The sequence below is a fragment of the Orcinus orca genome, chromosome 16 (assembly GCF_937001465.1).
Source record: "Orcinus orca chromosome 16, mOrcOrc1.1, whole genome shotgun sequence".
Classification (NCBI taxonomy): Eukaryota; Metazoa; Chordata; class Mammalia; order Artiodactyla; family Delphinidae; genus Orcinus; species Orcinus orca.
This window is the reverse complement of record NC_064574.1, coordinates 16969343-16987963: the sequence shown is the minus strand read 5'-3', so window position 1 is coordinate 16987963 and position 18621 is coordinate 16969343. Positions and strand designations below refer to the sequence as shown.

Below are 18621 nucleotides of genomic sequence, written 5' to 3'. Positions count from 1 at the left end.
TGTACTTTGGGAATTTTGAACCATATGAATATAACCTAATAAAAGGGTTTTTTTCAATTACAGTAAACTGGCCAGCTGCTGTTGGTGCCCCCCCTCCTCCAGATCCCTTTACTGTCCAGCACAGCCTACTCCCATCTGCTGTGAGCACTGGCTAAAAATGGCTCACAGCTGGCACAATTCTCTGGAGAACTGTCCTTGGCCAAATGGGGGCCACCCTTCTCAGATTATGACTCCTTCTGTCCCTTAAGGGCAGCCCACAGCCAATGACTGATGTACATGGGCTACAAAAGTGCAGCCTCTTGCTTCATGCTGGGACTAACTCTGTGGTACCATCCATGCCCCAGAGCTTGTGGTGGGATCAGGCTACAGCGACTGTCCAGCTGGGACCACATCCTTGCTTAGCTCCTTCCCCCGTCCTATCCTGATCCCTCCCTCCCTTACAGCTTATTTCTAAAGAGCACTTCTCAAAGATCACATGCATTTGAACCCTTGTCTCAGGCTCTGCTTCTAGAGAACCCGACCCAAGACACTTGTCTCAAGCGAAGGGAACTGGAATTGAGCCAAGTGCTTTGCACGTTTCAGTGCAGCATCCCCTGGAGAGAGGACCACTGTCGTTATCCCCATTTGACAGATGTGGCACCTCAGAGGTTCAGACACCAGCTCAAGATCACACATCAGGGAGAAGGGGAGCCAGTGGCCCCAGAGCCCCTGCTTCTCCCGCTACACCTGCTCCCTCTTACAGACAACTCCAGCCTTGGCAGCCGCTCAGAACACAGGGTGTAGTTCCTGTACCTGGTTTTTGCCACAGTCCTCACTGCCTAAGGGTCAAAGGTGAGGGGGCAGAGCCACTTGGGATGGTAAGACCCGGAGGATGGGTCAGGGGCAGGCTGTCCTCATCCCAAGGCTCTGGAGACCTTGGCCTCTCTCCAGCTTGTGGAATTCCAGCTCTAGCTGAGAGCCTGATGTCATTTTGGCCAGGAGAAATACTTGCATACTTCCAGAGATGGGGAGCTCAGTATCTGACAGGGCAACCTGACACATCTATGGACAAGGTATAAAGGGCAGAAAGGTTTTCCTCTCTGCATCCTAAGTGTGATGAACCCAAGCCATCAGAGGTCACAGAGTAAGGACTGCTTCTTCTACCCTAGAGGGAGTCCTACTGAAATGGGAACTGGGCATCTTGGGCTCAGTCTTTGCTTCTCCAGGCTCCAGAGTCTTTTCTCCTCAGTGCTTTTAGTCCCCTGACCTCCTCTGGCTTCTCCTGGGCCCTTCTTGAGAACATTTTCATCAGAGCTGCCTCTCTTTCTCTGTTCCAGTTTGATGGTGAGAGTGCCTACGTGGGGATGAGTGACGGAAACCCAGAGCTCCTATCAACCAGCCAGGTGGGTGCCCCGTCCTCCCTGTCCAGCCTTGGGCTGGCTGGAGCCAAGCTGCTCCCTGGGTGGGAGGGGAGGGGTGCAGAGCAGGTGGCTCAGCCCACTATTGTCCTCTCTTAGAATGATCAAGAATATCAGTTGAGTCTCCCTCAACTGGGCAATCAAACTGGGACTGTAGTGTTTTCTGTACATCAACTACCTGGCTACTGTTGGCTTACAATGGGCATCATTGAAAACTTGATAAAACTCGAAATGTGTTGTTGTCTGCACTCTCCATGCACAGAGGGCAAGTTTTCAGCAGCAACGGATAGAGCTGTCACATGCTCTCTGGTGCTGCCTGCCTCTCGTCACCACACAGCACCCATGGGGGCAGATGTTGGCGTGGAGGTGCTCACACCCACGTATCAGTATTCGGGGCTCTCCTGCCCACTGGGGAGGGTTGTGGACATGGTGAAAAGGGAGGAGAGCAGAGGCTTTCTGTGCAGCTTTTCTTGGTGGTGAAAGGGGCTGAGTCATCCCCGGGCAAGACTGTCCCCAGCTCCAGCCCAGCCCCTTGGGAGTCCCAGATGCCAGTTGGACAGATTTGCCACTGACAGCCTGATCTCTGGAAATTAAGGTTTCTCTCAGCTGGGAGTATCCTCGCTAGAGACTCAGATGCCAGAGAGGGTCCTCACTATAGGCTGGGGCCCCATGGAGGGTCCCGCAAACATCCTGAAAGATGCTTCCCTAAAGCAGTGGCGCCTGCTGGGTGGCAGCAGCTCAGGGTGCTGGATGGAGGGCAGAGGGGTTTCATAGCTGCTGAGAAACTTGGGGAGCTGGAGGACAAGCCTGTCCCTGGAGCTGCTGCCCCCCGCCCCCGGCTATGTAGTCGTGGAGGTCATGGCAGTCCAAGTTGGGTGGCTGGGACCACATTTTCCAGCTGGGGAAACAGAAGCCTATTAATTCACAAACATTTATGTGCCCCACTCTGTGAGAGGTACTGTAGGGGACACAGATGAGAGAGACATGGGCTTGTGGCCCTTAGGGAACACTGCCGGTGAGGGGAGATACTGTTATCATCCCAGCGTGGCGTGGAAGCTCCTCTGTTACAGGGCACTGCAGCCCCCTCCTCTGCCACTGCAGGGGTGTGCCTGTGGACCCGCCAGGCCGTACCCCGTCTATGGCCTGTGACCGTGTGAACACCAGGGGGCCTGCTGAGAAGCTGCCGGTAAATTGCTCTGACTTGTGCCAAGCTGCAAGAACTGGTGAGCCAGACCCCAGTCCTGGGAATGCTCATTTTGGAAGAGATCACAGAAGTCACTGAACTGTCCATAATCCACTTGGAAATGTGATGGTCTCAAAAGACCAGAGTTTACTCCTGAACACCTTATCCGAGCCCTTTCACAATGTTTCAACTGCATTTTGCTAACGTCCTGAGCCCTGGCTCTCAGAACCGTGCTGTGCTGGAGTCGGCACTGGCTCAGTCCCTAGTGGAGAGGGCTGGTACTGTGCTTCCACCAAGAAGGGCAAGTGGGACTCAGTGGGGCTCCGCGTCTGCTCTAGGCTTGGGCAGAGGGGGGCACAGTCCTTTTCAGGGTAGCTGGAGAACAAATAAATGTCCCCCCGCCAAGTTGCTAACAGTAGCTTCAGCTGTTCACCCAACACTCAACAGTTTGCCCTTTTCTCAGTGGTTATATCAACTGACCTTCACGACCGCTTTGAGACGTACCATGAAGTAAGACAGTATCCTTAACCCCATTTCATAGATGAGGCAACTGAGGCTCAAGGATGTTGATTGACTCAGCCAGGGGGCAGTACAGATGGAATTTGAACCTGCAGGGCTGGGACTCAAAGCTCCACACACCTTGCTGTGTCTGTGGAGAGCTCCGTTCCCACCTCAAGGCTGCCACCAACTTGCTTCAGCCTAAATGTCACTTCCTTAGAGAGCTCTTGGTGACCCCCCAAATCCAAATTAGGTCCCTTCTCTGTAATTCTGTCTCATGGTACCACGTCCTTTTAGTTCACAGCGTTTGTCACTGTGGTCTGCTTCTTTGTGGGATGACTTGAATAACATCTGGTTTCTACCCTAGACTGTGGCCTCCCTGAGAGCAGAATCTGGTCTCTCTTATTCACTGTTGTGCCCCCCTGTTGGGCCATAATGCCTGGCACAAAGGAGGCACTCAGGAAATACTTATGTAATGAATGCATTTCCTTAACAGTGTAACGAGGTGGTTGGACTCCCTAAGGGTCCTTCCAAGTCTCTTGTGCTGTCACTCAGAGAGTCTCCCTAACTTAGAACTTTATAGAGAAGATATCAGGATTCTCTGAGTCCACGTGGTGGCACAAGCCAACCTTGACGTGGGCAGACTTACCAATTACAATCTAGACTTACTATAGTGTATCAGTTAGCTTTTTTTTTTTTTTTTTTTTTTGCGGTACGCGGGCCTCTCACTGCTGTGGCCTCTCCTGTTGCGGAGCACAGGCTCCGGACACGCAGGCTCAGTGGCCATGGCTCACGGGCCCAGCCGCTCTGCAGCATGTGGGATCCTCCTGGACCAGGGCACGAACCCATGTCCTCTGCATCGGCAGGCGGACTCTCAACCACTGCACCACCAGGGAAGCCCCGTATCAGTTAGCTTTTGCTGCATAACATGCACCCCCAAAAATTAGTGGCTTAAAACAATAAATATTTATCTAGTTCATGATTCCATGGCTTGGCAGTTTGGTTGAGTTCAGCTGGGTGGCTCTTCTGGTCATGGCTAGGATCATTTAAGTGGCAGCAGTCAGCAGCCAGGTAGGCTGTGGGCTGATTGGTATGGAGGACTCCCTTCTATGCCAGATGGTCTCTTGTGCTCCAGCAGGCTAGCCTGAATTTGTTCACGTGGTGGGAAAAGGGCTCCCAGAGCAGCAAGAGCCAAAGCTGCAAGACCTCTTGAGGTCTAGGCTTCCAGCTGGCATATGACTACTTCTAACATATTCTAGAATGTGGTCAAAACAAGTCAAAGGGCCAGTCTAGAGTCAGGGAATGGGGAAATAGACTCTGTTGATGGGAGGTGCTGCAAAGCAGTGTGGTCTTTTAACAAACTATCATGTACGGGAAGCATGTGCCACGTAGTTCACACTGATTTTACTGAAGAGTAAGACGTCTCTGGGACCTGCAGCTCCTGTGGCATGGTGGGGCTCCACTGGCCTCTAGCTTTTTTTCTTTTTTTAATTATTGAAGTATAGTTGATTTACAACGTTGTGTTAGTTTCAGGTATACAGCAAAGTGATTCAGTCATTTTATATATATAAATATATGTATATATATGCTTTTTCAGATTCTTTTCCATCATAGGTTATTACAAGCTACTGAATGTAGTTCCTTGTGCTATACAGTAGGTCCTTGTTTTTTATCTATATTATATATAGTAGTGTATAATCCCAAACTCCTAATTTATCCCTCCTTCCCTTTTCCCCTTTGGTAACCATAATTTTGTTTTCTATGTCTGTGAGTCTATTTCTGTTTTGTGAGTAAGTTCATTTGTATCATTTTTTTAGATTCCATATATGTCATATCATATGACATTTGTCTTTCTCTGTCTGGCTTACTTCACTTAGTATGATAATCTCTAGGTCCATCCATGTTGCTGCAAATGGCAATATTTCATTCGTTTTTTAATGGCTGAGTAGTATTCCATTGTGTATATTTACCACATCTTCTTTATCCATTCATCTGTAGATGGACAAGGCCTGTAGTCCTTAATGGCAAAAGTTCTCTACCTTTCCTTCCAGTCTCTTCCCTGGAATGCTTGCTTGAACCCACACATGCACATTTGTACATGAATACCCAGTCATGGTGTGTGGCCTCATCAGCTGTAGGAATTGTCCCAATTATTGAAGGATTGACATACACATGTGGGCAAATGAAGGTCTCATAGCTGGTAGATGATTCAGAGGATAAACACTCTAAATGGCATGAAATGCATTTTATAAATACAGTTAAATGCAAGCTTCATCTATTCACCACATGTTTATTGGGCACCTTCTATGTGCAAAGCTCTATATGTAAGCAGGAAGCCATTTCTGGAAGATGTTTGCTTCCAGAAAGTGCAATTTTATCATGTTAAAAACCTGCTCTTTAATTTAACCTTCTCCTGAAACACCATCTTCTTTATCTCTGCAGCTGAGACAGAGGTTCCTACAGGATATGTATTAGCCAACTGTGTCCCCTTGTAAAAACTTTCAGACGAGTTCTCATGGGCTTGAAGTTTCTTTTGCAAATGCTCGCTTCATTGTTTGCTTTTTGCAAGTCTCTCCAAACTTCCTGAATAGCTGCCTTAGTTTTCATATATTATCACTTTTCCTACCTCCCTGGACCTTGAGTTTCTTTTGTACCAGACTTTCTTGGGTGGTCTGAGCCCAAGATGCATTTGTCAGGCATGGTTTCTGGCCCGTCAGCAACTTCTAGGGGTGGAGGGCCCAGTAGAGATCAGCTCTTTCCCCTCCTGAGAGGGTTCCCCATTCAGGAGTTACAGGGATTGATATTTCCTGGTTAAGTGATCCAGAAAGATTCTCCCTCTTCCTGGGATGAGGGTGAAGAGGAGAGGAACTAGGCTTGGGTCTTAGCAGTCCTGGATTCAAATTCCAGCTTTTCCACATCCCAGCCAGATGCCCTTGTGTAAGTTACGTCAGCTTTCTGTCAAATGGGAGGAGTAATGATTGCCTCCTAAGGTGTTTTGAGAAGTAAACGAGGAGTGCGATGTGAATTCTGTTGGTACCTCCCCTGCAGATTCCCTTCGTCAGCTCAGGACATCCATTATCCAGCTGTTGTGAGTATTGGCTGTTACCTATTCACAGCTGACCCTTCCTTAGAGAATTCTCTGCCAAACGGGAACCATGAACCAGGAAGGGGAATGGGAGATGGTCTAGAAGACCTCACCCCTTGTCTCAAGGGGGACCAACTGGGCCACTCCCCAGGGAGTTCCAGCCAACTCTAGCTGAGACCACATCCTTACTCAGCTCCATCACATGCCCTCTCCTGCTTCCCTCCCTCCCCTTTGCTAAAGTCACTTCTCAATAAGTTACTCTCATGGGAATCCCCGTCTCAGCTCTACTTCAAGAGACTCTAACCTAAGATAGTATGTAAAGTGCCAGTGTTCAAAACAACTGCCTATGTCTTCTTTTTATTGTTTTTATTACCATAAATAATGCTTTAATAATGGTCACTCGAGACGAACCTCTGGTCACTTCTTGTGCTCATTTACAGTTTTGCGCCCCTGTGTGCGGTGTTTCCTCTGATGGGAATCCCCTGGCCGTTTTTACCCAGCAAATGCTTATTTGTTCTTTCATGGCCACTGCAAATGTCACCTCCTCATTACAGCCTTCCTAGTTGTAGGTAGAGTTTTCCACTCTCATGGCTGTAAATACCACTTGTTTTTTTTTTTAATTGAAGTATAATTGATTTACAACATTGTGTTAGTTTCTGGTGTACGGAAAAATGAGTCAGCTATATATATATATAGACACACACACATATATATACACACATATATTCTTTTCCATATTCTTTTCCATTATGATTTATTACGGGATATTGAATATAGTTCCCTGTGCTATACAGTAGGTCTTCATTGTTTATCTATTTTATATATAGTAGTTTGTGTCTGCTAATCCCAAACTCCTAATTTTTCCCTCCCCCACCCCATTCCCCTTTGGTAACCATGTCTGTGAGTTTGTTTCTGTTTTGTAAATAAGTTCATTTGTATCATATTTTAGATTCCACGTATAAGTGATATCATATGGTATTTGTCTTTCTCTTTCTGACTACTTAGTATGATAATCTCTAGGTCCATCCATGTTGGTGCAAATGGCATTATTTCATTCTTTTTTATGACTGAGTAATATATATATATATATATATATACACCACATCTTCTTTATCCATTCATCTGTCGATGGACATTTAGGTTGCTTCCGTGTCTTGGCTATTGTAAATAATGCTGCTATGAACACTGGGGTGCATGTATCTTTTTGAATTAGAGTTTTCTCCGGATATGTGCCCAGGACTGGGATTGCTGAATCACATGGCAACTCTGTCTTTAGGTTTTTTAAGGAAACTCCATACTGTTTTCCATAGTGGCTGCACCAATTTATATTCCCACCAACAGTGTAAGAGGGTTCCCTTTTCTCCATACTCCCTTCAGCATTTATTATTTGTAGGCTTTTTAATGATGGCCATTCTGACCAGTGTGAGGTGATACCTCATTGTGGTTTTGATTTGCATTTCTCTAATAATTAGAGATATTGAGCATCTTTTCATGTGCCTATTGGCCATCTATAAATACCACTTCTGCTAAATATTTCAGACTTCGTTTTAAGAATTATTGAAAGAGGGGCTTCCCTGGTGGCTCAGTGGTTAAGAATCTGCCTGCCAATGCAGGGGACACGGGTTCGAGCCCTGATCCAGGAAGATCCCACATGCTGCGGAGCAACTAAGCCCATGCGCCACAACAACTGAGCCTGCGCTCTAGAGCCTGTGCTCCGCAACAAGTAAAGCCACCGCAGTGAGAAGCCTGTGCACCACAACGAAGAGTAGCCCCCGCTCTCCAAAACTAGAGAAAGCCCACACACAGCAACAAAGACCCAATGCAGCCAAAAATAAATAAATAAAATAAATTTTTAAAATTAAAAAAAAAGAATTATTGAAAGAGCTTGTGTGTGTGTGTATGTGTGCGTGCGTGTGTTAGAGAGAGAAAACTGGCACATGACTACTTCCAGCATATTTTATTAGTCAAAGCAAGTTACTGGGCTTTGTTAGTGAGAGACAGAGAGAGACTGAGATTGAATGATGTGATCAGATTTGCAGTTTTAAAAGCTCTCAGTGGCAAGAGTGGATAAAGGAAGACCAAATGGGAGGGTGTGGTAATAGTCCAAGTGAAGGATGATGTATTGTCCTAGATTGTGTAGAGGCAAAGAGGAGATGGGAAGAAGTGGGTGGATCTGAGATGTATTTTGGAAATAAAGCCGGAAGATCTTGATGATGATGGATGCAGAGGGAGAGAGAAATAGGGGAGTAAAGGAGACTCGCAGGCTTCGATGATGAGTCTCTTTCCCAGCACGATGGTACAGCTTTCTAAGCTGGGGATGGTCTAGGGAGGTGCAGGTTTGATGAGGCCAGACTTGGACATGTTCCATTTGAGATGTTCATCCAAGTAAAGATGTCTAAGTAGCTAGATGGTTGTATAAGTCTAGAGCTCATTGGGGAACTGAACTTGGAAGTCCTCAGCTTATGGTATTAAAACCTTGAGAGAACGAAATTTACGGAGAGAGAGGAGGGTGAGAAGAGTAGGGGACCAATGACTCTTAAATGTTGAGCTCTAACATTTGAAGGCAAAGTAGAGGAGAAGACAACTGTGAAAGGTTGAGAAGCAGTGGCTGGAGAAGTAGGAGGAGAACATGGAGTCTTAGCAGCCAATGGCAGTGTTCCAAGAAGGAGGGAGGGGATCTGGGGAAAAATGATGTTGGATCCAGCTACTTCCCTATCAAAGGATAAACTTTAAATAAAGCAAAGATTTAAATGTACTCAAGGAAACCATAAAGGCACCAGAAAAAAAAATCTTTAAAGTATACTTTACAACTTCAGAGTGGGAAAGGCATTTCCACCACTCAGAGTCTTAAAAGAGAAGACATAAAAATTGACCATAAATTAAAATACAAAACAACTTTGGTATGTTCAAAATACCATAAGTAAAGTCAAAGACAAATGAAAAATTGGGCAAGACTGTTTTCAACTTATGGTATACTGAAAGGACTGATTTCCCTCATATATAAAGAGTTCCTAGAAATCAATTCAAAACCCTGGTGGAAAAATGGGCAGGAGATATGAACTAATAGTTTACAGAGAAAGAAATATAAATGGATCTTAAATATATGACAAAATGCTAAAAATAGTTCATAAGAGAAGCAAAACTACCATTTTTCACCTATTAGATTGGCAAGAATCCAAAGGTTTGATAACGCACTGTGTTGGAGCCCCTGAGGGGAAAGAGGCACTTTTATACATCACTGAAAGGAGAGTAAATTGGTATAACCCTTATGAAAGGATAATTGGCAGCATCTATCAAAATTACAAACGCATTACCCTTTAACCCAGTAATTCCCTTTTTGGAAATATATCCTATAGATATATCTGCATACATGAGAAATGACATATTCAAGATTATTCATTTTGTTACTGTTTATGGTGGCAAAAAAATTGGAAAAAAACCCCAAATGTGCAGTAATATGGGACTAGTTACAGAAATTATGTACATATATCAAATAGAATACTGTGTGGCTGGAAGTGATAGAGTTCTTTCGATACATTATTTCCTGAAAAAAGCAAGATGGCGAACAGTAAGTACAGTATGTTACCATTTATGCCAAAAGGATAGTAAGAATATATGTTTCTGTGTGCTTGTATAACTCTGGAAGGATATATGGAAACTAGTAAAAGTGACACTGTACATCGTGTGTGTGTGTGTGTGTGTGTGTGTGTGTGTGTGTGTGTGTGTGTGTGTGTGTGTGTTTTGGTTACTGGGAGGTAGACAGGAGTAGCAAAAAGACTTTTCACTGACCTTTTCAGGGGTTTTCAACCATGAGGATTTAGTATCACTTCAAAAAATTAAATAAAATTTAAACAAGAAGAAGCGGAAGGTCGATGCTTCTGAGGGGTTGGTTGGAATAGGAACTGAGATATGTCCAATAGTTTTAGCAAAGAGAAAGTCATCCTGGACCTCAGAAAGAGCAGTTCTGATGTGTAGGGGATGTCCTACAGGTCCCAGGGTGGATGGAGGAGGGAGTGTGAGGTGAGGATGTAAATGGCAAGTCTAGACAATGTCTAAGAAGTCTAGCTGGGGAAGACAAGAGCAAGGGTCATAACTCAGTGAGATGAGGACCCCTTGGAAGGATTTTTTAAAGATGATAGAGTCTTTAGAATTAATCTTGATGGAAGGCATCCAGAAAAGAGGTGATGCTCAGGGCTCAGGACAGGAAACAGTTAATTGATGGCTTAAGTTTTGGGAGAGGGTGGGAGGGGTGGGTCCTGCCCAGAGGTAGAAGCTCTGGCCTTGGCCAGAAGCAGGGACCAAGGAGGAAAGGAGTGTGGCTTTGTAGATGGGATGGCTCGGAGCAGAGGGCGTCCGCCCCTGTATGCACCTGTCTTCTCAGAGAGGTTGGTGAGTGGCTGGGTCACCTGCTGACAGTCAGCGCACTGGAGGTCTAAGGGGATGGGGGCAGTCTGCGATATTTGTCATGGCTTGTGGAAGACTGAGTTCTTGGTGCAGGTGCTGTAAGGGCAGACAGTTGGGTGAATCCAGGGCAAGGATTTGCCAGGCAGGTGTACCAGAAGGACACTCAAGCTTCGTTGCCCAAGAGAGACTGAAGTGAAGGACCAGGGAATCCAAGCTGGGTAAGGACAGAAGAGAGGGAAGCCCAGGCTCAGAGAGTCCCTGAGGGAGGAGCTGGACAGTGAGGACACCTTAGTCACGGAGTGGGAAGCGGGTGGTGATTCGAAGGTGAGCAGCCATGGGCATTGATGGAGTCTTGGGTGTGTCTGGGGAGGGGGTGTTGACAGAGTGGAGCAGATGTTCCTGGGGAGTGAGGAGCTGAGAGCCCAGCATCAGCGTGGTGGCCGAGCTGAAGGGACTTGGGATGGTGCTGGGTTGCGATGGATGGGAAGTCAGAGCCTAGATCTGAAGGCTGGGAGCGTGATGGGGAAAGGAGGTGAGCTGGAGATGCATGAGCCGCTGGATGCTGATGGAGCTGAGTGGGGTGGGGTGGGATTTGTAGGGAAGGTAGACAGTGGTCTGGATGGGACCTTGGAGAAAGAGAAGGATGTCAGCCCCTTCCCCAGGGGTGCCTGGTCTGTTTTTCTTACCACTTGGGTCAAGCATAGACCTAGACTGGGTCGATGCTCAGCCTCCTTCCAGCAGGGGGCAGTGTAGGATGCCCAGAACGAGGAAAGAGCCAGGAGCTCTGGGTTCCAGGTTCAGCTCTGCCCTGTTCCCTTCATCTGGTGTTGGTATCTCTCTGAGCCTCAGTCCCCTCCTGAGAATAATGAAGGCAGATGGTCTGTAGGCTTTTTCCAGCCCTAAATAATGCTGCTACTGCTGCTAATGAACATTTACTGGGAACTTCTGTGGGCTCAGGCACTGGGGCTAAATGTTTTCCGTGGCTGGTCTCATTTCATCTCAGGTAGGTATGGTTGCTTTCCTGTTTAACAGAGAAGGAAACTGCAGCCACAGAGAGAGGGGTGGTTGAGTCTTTTTGAAACAAACAAAAATACCTCCAGCAAATGTCCCAGGACCCAGAGACCTCCTGCCACTGTTGAAATCTAAGATTCTAGGCTTAGTAACTCTGGCCTCTGAATCTGTGTACATCGTAAAGGGCAAAGATGACATGGCTTTTATTGCTTTAATTAAAACCTGGGTGAAGAGCTCCCGAGTCATATGAAAATGAAATTGTGTTCTGCCTGCTGTGGTGCAGAGAAGGGAACAGCAGTGATTACTGCTAAGATTACAAACAAGCAAAGAGAAAAGGCCTTTTGCAAGCATTTCCTATTAAAGCCACAAACATCACACTTTAAAAATAATTACGGTTCTGTTATCGGAACATGATTCATGAATTCTGAATAAATATGAGGGGCCTTAAGGGAAACTGTTTCAAGACCACAGATTTTGTTCAAATCTGATGAAATTTAATATCACTTCGCAGCTGGAGAAGAAAATGCAAGGAAGGGAAAAAAAAAAAACCCATGATGTGTATATGGAGAGAATTGAGTATATGTCAGGCTGAACTAAGGAATGTTCCCTCATCTGTCCTACACACGTGCTCAGAAAAATGGCCCAGCCTCTCTTGTTTTCATTGAGAGAAAACCGCTGGGAAGGAGTCGGTACTTACACCTCACCAATCTTAATTATGTATTCCAATAGCTAAAATATATATATTTATTTTAAAGCTCTAGGTTCCTGGCTGTGAGATGTTTAGATATTTGAGGGCACAGGCATGGGAGGCATTGGGGATGGATTTTTGGGGCGGGGGCTTGGGGGTGGGAGACCTGGGTCTGCACTTATTACACCTCCCCCGTAATGCTGAGGTTTCTCGTACAATGCAGTGAATGTTTACAGCATGTAGTTTTGTTTCCTTCCAACTATTATGAGAGAAATTGAATCCCAGGAAACGTTCACTCTCTCTAAATGGGATGGAAACAATGAAGATGGTGCAGGAAGTTTATGGGTTGGGGGAGGGAACAGCATTGGGTTGGAGACATAATTTCAAGGGTTTTCTTTAAAACAGCACCCCTCGGCCACTCCCAGCCACCCGCAACTCAGCATCCTCTGTAGGGCCTGAGTCTTTGCTGGGGAGGGTAGGAGAGTCCCTGATTTAACACACTTGTTCATTGCTGCAATGCAAGATCACCCAGTGATCAGGAAGTCGAAATGGGCCAGATGGGGGACCTTTCCAGGATGGTGCTGAGTCCTGGCTCTGGCCCTCTTCAGCCTCTCTCACTGTGTGCCCTTGAGTAGGTCATGCGCCCTCTCTGAGCCCTGGTTTTTGCATCTGTGAATGTGGGCTGAATGGGTGCCTCTGAGGGACCTTCTAGATTATGTCTTTTGATGGGTCAGCCTCTTCCACCCCCTGCCTGAGACTCTAGGAGGGACTGGTGTCTTTTTATTTATTTATTTATTTATTTATTTATTTATTTATTTATTTATTTAATTTATTTTTGGCTGCGTGTGGGCTTTCTCTAGCTGCAGCGAGCGGGGGCTACTCTTCGTTGCTGTGCGTGGGCTTCTCATTGCGGTGGCTTCTCTTGTTGCGGAGCACTGGCTCTAGGCACGCGGGCTTAAGTAGTTGTAGCACACGGGCTCAGTAGTTGTGGCACATGGGCTTAGTTGCTCTGCAGCATGTGGGATCTTCCTGGACCAGGGCTCAAACCCGTGTCCCCTGCATTGGCAGGTGGATTCTTAACCACTGCACCACCAGGAAAGTCCCTAGTGTCTTTTCAAGTGGCCAGAGACTGGTCTCCCCCACCTGGCTGAGTCGCCCCTAGGCTGAAGGGGCCCCTGAGATGGAGTCTAGTGGCTCTGAGTGAGGTTTCAGCCCATCATGGGCAACAATAAAGAGATGTTGTTGGTCAGATGAGTTATAAAGGTAATGACAGGGGAAGACAAACTGACCTGGGCTCAAATTCTGGTCTTGACATTTCATGGCTGGGCGACCTTGGACAAGTCAACCAACTTTTCTGAGCCTCAATTTTATCTTTAGAAGTTCCTCAAAATGATGTGGGGAGACGTAAATAAGATACATTTATACCCAAAATTTTTATTATAGGGCTTGGTGCATGGCAAATGGTAGTCACCATGAGGTGCTATTAGAGTACCCATTTTACAGATGAAGAAACTGACTTTCAGGAAGGTAAAACAGCTTGCCAAAGTCATCCACCCAGGACGTGCTGGGCACAGGAGATTAAAAACAGCATCAGAAATATCAGCAGGGCTTCCCTGGTGGCGCAATGGTTGAGAGTCCGCCTGCCGATGCAGGAGACACGGGTTTGTGCCCCTGTCCGGGAAGATCCCACATGCCGTGGAGCGGCTGGGCCCGTGAGCCATGGCCACTGAGCCTGCGCGTCCGGAGCCTGTGCTCCACGACGGGGGAGGCCACAGCAGTGAGAGGCCTGCGTACCACAAAAAAAAAAAAAAAAAAAAAAATCCATTGGTCCAAATCCCTCTTTTCACAGGTGGTATAACTGAGACCCAGAAAGGAGCAGTGACTTTCCCAAGGTTACACAGACTGCCAAGGGTAGAGCTGGAATTCAGACACATTCATGGGAAGATGATTTCGAAGATGGGGACAGGGAACCAAGAGACCCTCATGGGTCAAGTTAGAATTACTTTGTACTAAGCAGCATCTCTAAGGAGAAGACCACCTTAGACCTTTGCTGACTTCTTAGAGCTTACAGGGAAAATAGTGCGGAGCCCAGCCCTCTACCACAGTGGGCCATCAGTAAATTCATTCATGCATTCATTCATTAAAAAAAAAGTCTACTGAGTACCTACTGTGTGCCAGGCAGTGTTCTAGGTGCTGGAGATACAGCAGCAAACACAATAGTCCAAAACCCCTATTCTCATTCATTCATGTATTATTTCATCCAGCAAATGTTTATTGAGGCCCTACTATGTGCAAGGCACTGTCCTTGGCCCTTGGGATAATCAGTGACCAAACAGCAGAATTCACATTCTAGTGACAGGAACAGGCAATAAGTACCTTTAAAAAGTCAAGAATATTGTGTGTTAGATGCTAAAAGTTCTATGGAGAAGAAAAACCACCTCTAGGACAAGGGTCAGCAAACCATGGCCCATGGGCCAAATCTGGCCCACCACTTGTCATTTGTAAATAAAGCTTTATTGGAACACAGCTTTGTTCATTAGTTTCAATATTGTCTATGGCTATTTTCATGCTACAGCGGCAGAGTTGAATAGTTGTAACAGAGACTGACCCACAAAGCCAAAAAGATTTATTATCTGTACCTTTGCAGAAAAAATTTGCAGACCTGTCCTCTAGGACATCCAAGGGAACGTGTCAAAGAGGCAGTTGGATATGTGATTGTAAAAAAATATGTTATGAAAATAAAACTCTGCCACTTACTGGAAAAGTGAGCTTGCTTATCTGTAAAATGGGGTAATGCCTGCTGCTCAGGCCACTCCCTCTTACTCAAAAGCTGTGGCCCCAGGTTATCCCCAGCCTTGCTACTTCAGTTCTGCTGGGACTGATTCTTCCTAAAGAAGGGAACCCCACTGCTAATTCCTCATTTTTCCAGAAACATTCCCCACAAGTGTATCAGTCTGGAAAGCTGCCGGAACCTTAAAGTGACTCAGATAATTTTCTGAGCAAAAAAACACACAGGGATTATCATGTTTGTTCCCAGGTATAGTTTTAGTAAACAAAACTCATGTCAAGTGTGACTGGTTGTCATTGTCACATTATGATGCCTCTGTCTGCTGCGATCCAAGCATTTCAGGATTAGGCCCACCAGTGAGAGAGTTTTCTACACTCTCCTCCGTCCCTGTTGCCATGACTTGGAGGTTCTGCCTGTAAATAAAGGCTTAAAAAGCTATTACATACTCCCCCCCCCACCACCACCTCCAGAATCCACATTTAATTTCAACAATATGGCTTTTTCACTCCTGCTTCACTTATATGTGGCATGGGATTTTATTTATTTATTTTTAAGAAGCATGTTTTAGTCCTGGAAAATGATAGCCCAACAAGAAGACATAATTGTACCGATTTTCAGAAGGGTGGCAATACTCCAGATCTGATGGTCTGCGAGACGTGAATCAGAAAGATTCTATTAAACATCTCTGGGACGGGTGACACAGGGGTATTATCCAAGATGATTAATTTGACTCGGTCATTATGGACACAGACAATCCTGACAAAATTGCATTTCAGTCCCCACTGAATTCCATAAAATTACTGTACACATAATAAGAAGTTATGGCGCTGGGTGCCCTGATCCAGTTGATGGGGTTTCAGGTTTGGGTAAGATGCCATTTTCCTTGTTTTGAAAACAGAGTTAGGAAACACTGAATTGAATGCCAGTCCTCTAGCTGAGATGTTCTTATAGGGTGTAGGTTTAATTTGTTAGGATGGTAGTTGGCCATACCAGGACAATTGTCCAAACCAGGACAATTTTAAAGTGAAAGAAGGCACTATTAAAAATTACCCCAGAACAAGAGGCATAAAGCAGGACTGTCCTGGGCTAATCAGGATTGATGTACGTGCGAGGAGGGGCATGAATAATGGTAGAGTATGTGTTGGCCCCAGACAGTCAGGGCTTCTTGTCCTTGTTACCATACATGCTACCCGTGTGACTTTGGATAAGTCATTTTGCCTTTTCGAACCTCAGTTTCCAAAATGGAAAAGATATTTAACACTTGTTCTGCTTACACCCTGAGGTCTTTCTTTTTTCCCCTCCTTGGGGGCCGGGGAGGGGATTTGTGTTGACTTCTGTTCCTGTGTTTTCACATCTGTTTCCTCATATAATTCTCTCAGCTGTTAGGTGGGGTTTTGTAGATAAAGACACTCGGGAGTAGGTAGTTGGGATAAATTGCCAAAGGTCCCTCAGCAAGTAAGTGGCAGGATTGGAATTCCCCCAGGTCAGTCTAGGTCCAAAGACAGCGTTCTTTCTGTAGAATTAAAAAAGAAAAAGTACTCACTGATTATGTATTCCAAGAATCTTCAGGCTTTTATGGGAAAATATTTGTAATATGTGGAAGCATTTGGAACCCCAAAGTCCTGTGTCAACATAAGGTGTTGTTGCTGTCACTCTGGGTTATTCAGCGGACTGGACTCCACAGGATACAAGAAAGCAGCGGTCCATCCCATGTTCTTTCCTTCCTGGCTCATTGTCTTGGAAACCTGCAGTGGACATGGGGGTGGTCTGTTACCTCTCCATCCACTCCCATTTCCTATGATGCTGCTGGAGACTCCAGGGTCAGGACAGGGTAAGGCAGGATTAAGGGCTAGGGTCAAAACCTCTTGCTGACTAGTACTGTTGAAGTCCTACCGTCTGTGCCTGCTGCTATAGCAGGCTCTCACACGCTGGCTCTTTTCCATGGGGCATACTGAGCTGGGGATTCACTCTGCAGCTCACCTCTTGTGACCTGCTCTGTGGGTGGTATACCTGTTGACATACCTCCTGCTGCTGAGATCCCCCTGCCCTGTCAGGCTACCATCTTGGGTGGGACCTCTATAGATGCCTTCAGCCAACCATTGTCCTTAGCTTTCACCTGCCCTCAGCAACTCACATATCCTTAACTTGCCAAACCAGGGACATGCAGATTGCTCTCTGACTCGCTCTCATTCTCTCAATCTCTCCTGGCCCTGACATTTCAGGCAGCTTCTGCTCTCCTCCCATCTTTCAAAACCTTCTAGTCACAGAGCCTCTCAACTCTGGGGACACAAGTTGGGTCCTCCTGAGAGCTCTTTCTTTCTCACCAGACTCACCACGGAAGGAGGTGCCGCCTCCCCTTTTGTGTTGCATTCCGAGTCCCAACAAGCTGTGCTACTGGGGTCTTTCTCACTTGGCTCGAAAGTGGGGTTTCAGGATGGAAGGAAAGCCAAATCACACTCTACTCCTATAGATCCCCCCTCAGTGAATCTTCTGCCTATACAGCATCGGGGTGGGTGATGGAAATGGGTAATCCAAATGTCAGTCTGAGAACTTTCTAGTAAGCATTAATTGGATAAACCATTGAATAATGAAAGGTACCCTTCCCCAAGAAGATACAATAATCATTAATATGTAAATACTTAACCACATAGCTCTGAAATATATGAAGCCAAAAATAGACAGACATACAGGAAGAAATTGATGACATCACAATCGTGGAAATTTTTTGACCTACCTGTCTCAGAAACCAATAGATCAAACAGAAAAAGAAAACTAATAGTTATTCAGAAGATTTAAACAACAGAATGAAGCTGAAAATAAAAAACATTTATGATAGCCTTATACTCTGTCACAAAGGAATTCTCAACAACTTTCAAAGAATCAATGTATTTTGCATTCCTTCTTTGGGTGTCCTTTTTTCTTTTTCTTGTCAGTGGTTTACTCTTTTGTTAGCCTTTTTAAGAAACCATCTCTTTCCTGTATTTCTCTAAAGTTTGTTTTCTATTTTATTAGTCTTCTACTGACTTTTGGTTTCTTTTGTTCCTATTTCTAGCTTCTTGAGTTGAGTGCTGAATTCATCTATTTTGTCTTCCTTATCTTCCAATAAATTCACTTAGGTAAAAAGTTGTAAATTTTCCATTGTCCACCTCTTACAGGTTTTGTCAGGTAGTGTTCTCATTGTCTGTAATTTCAGTTGTGATTTCCTCTTTAACCCAAAAGTTATTTAGAAGATTGCTTTTAAAATGCCCAAGTATTTAGGAGGGTCTGTCTCCCTCCATGTTTTTCTGCTCCCTCCTTCTCTCCTTTCTTTTTTTTTTAAACTAAAAACTAGGTTAGTGCATTTAGATCCTAGACTGTGGCTTATATCATCCCTGCCTTTTGAACAGTTTGAGGTTATCTGAGTAGTTATTACATACTCATGTTTTTTAAGTGTTCCATGGACATTTGAAAAGAATGTGTGTTCTTTAAATTTGAGACAAATCAAGAGAGGAAATTGTGCTATTCAATCTTCTGTCCTTACTCATTTCTATCTGATTCGTTTGTCAGTTTTTGAAGAGATGTGTTAGC

At 45.5% G+C, this 18621-nt stretch overlaps 2 protein-coding genes across 2 annotated transcripts in view; one reads left to right on the top strand and one right to left on the bottom strand.

Annotated features, from left to right (window-relative positions):
- Positions 1 to 18621, top strand: part of TOX2 (TOX high mobility group box family member 2) — a 130471-nt gene that overhangs the window by 51264 nt on the left and 60586 nt on the right. Inside the window, exon 2 of the mRNA XM_004272868.3 lies at positions 1317 to 1382. Within this exon, the coding sequence (XP_004272916.1) occupies positions 1317 to 1382 (66 nt within the window). The remainder of the gene's footprint in view (positions 1 to 1316; positions 1383 to 18621) is intronic.
- The window catches only part of SERINC3 (serine incorporator 3), a 379749-nt gene continuing 374978 nt past the window's right edge, over positions 13851 to 18621 (bottom strand). Inside the window, exon 9 of the mRNA XM_049698706.1 lies at positions 13851 to 14013. Within this exon, the coding sequence (XP_049554663.1) occupies positions 13866 to 14013 (148 nt within the window). The 3' untranslated portion in view covers positions 13851 to 13865. The remainder of the gene's footprint in view (positions 14014 to 18621) is intronic.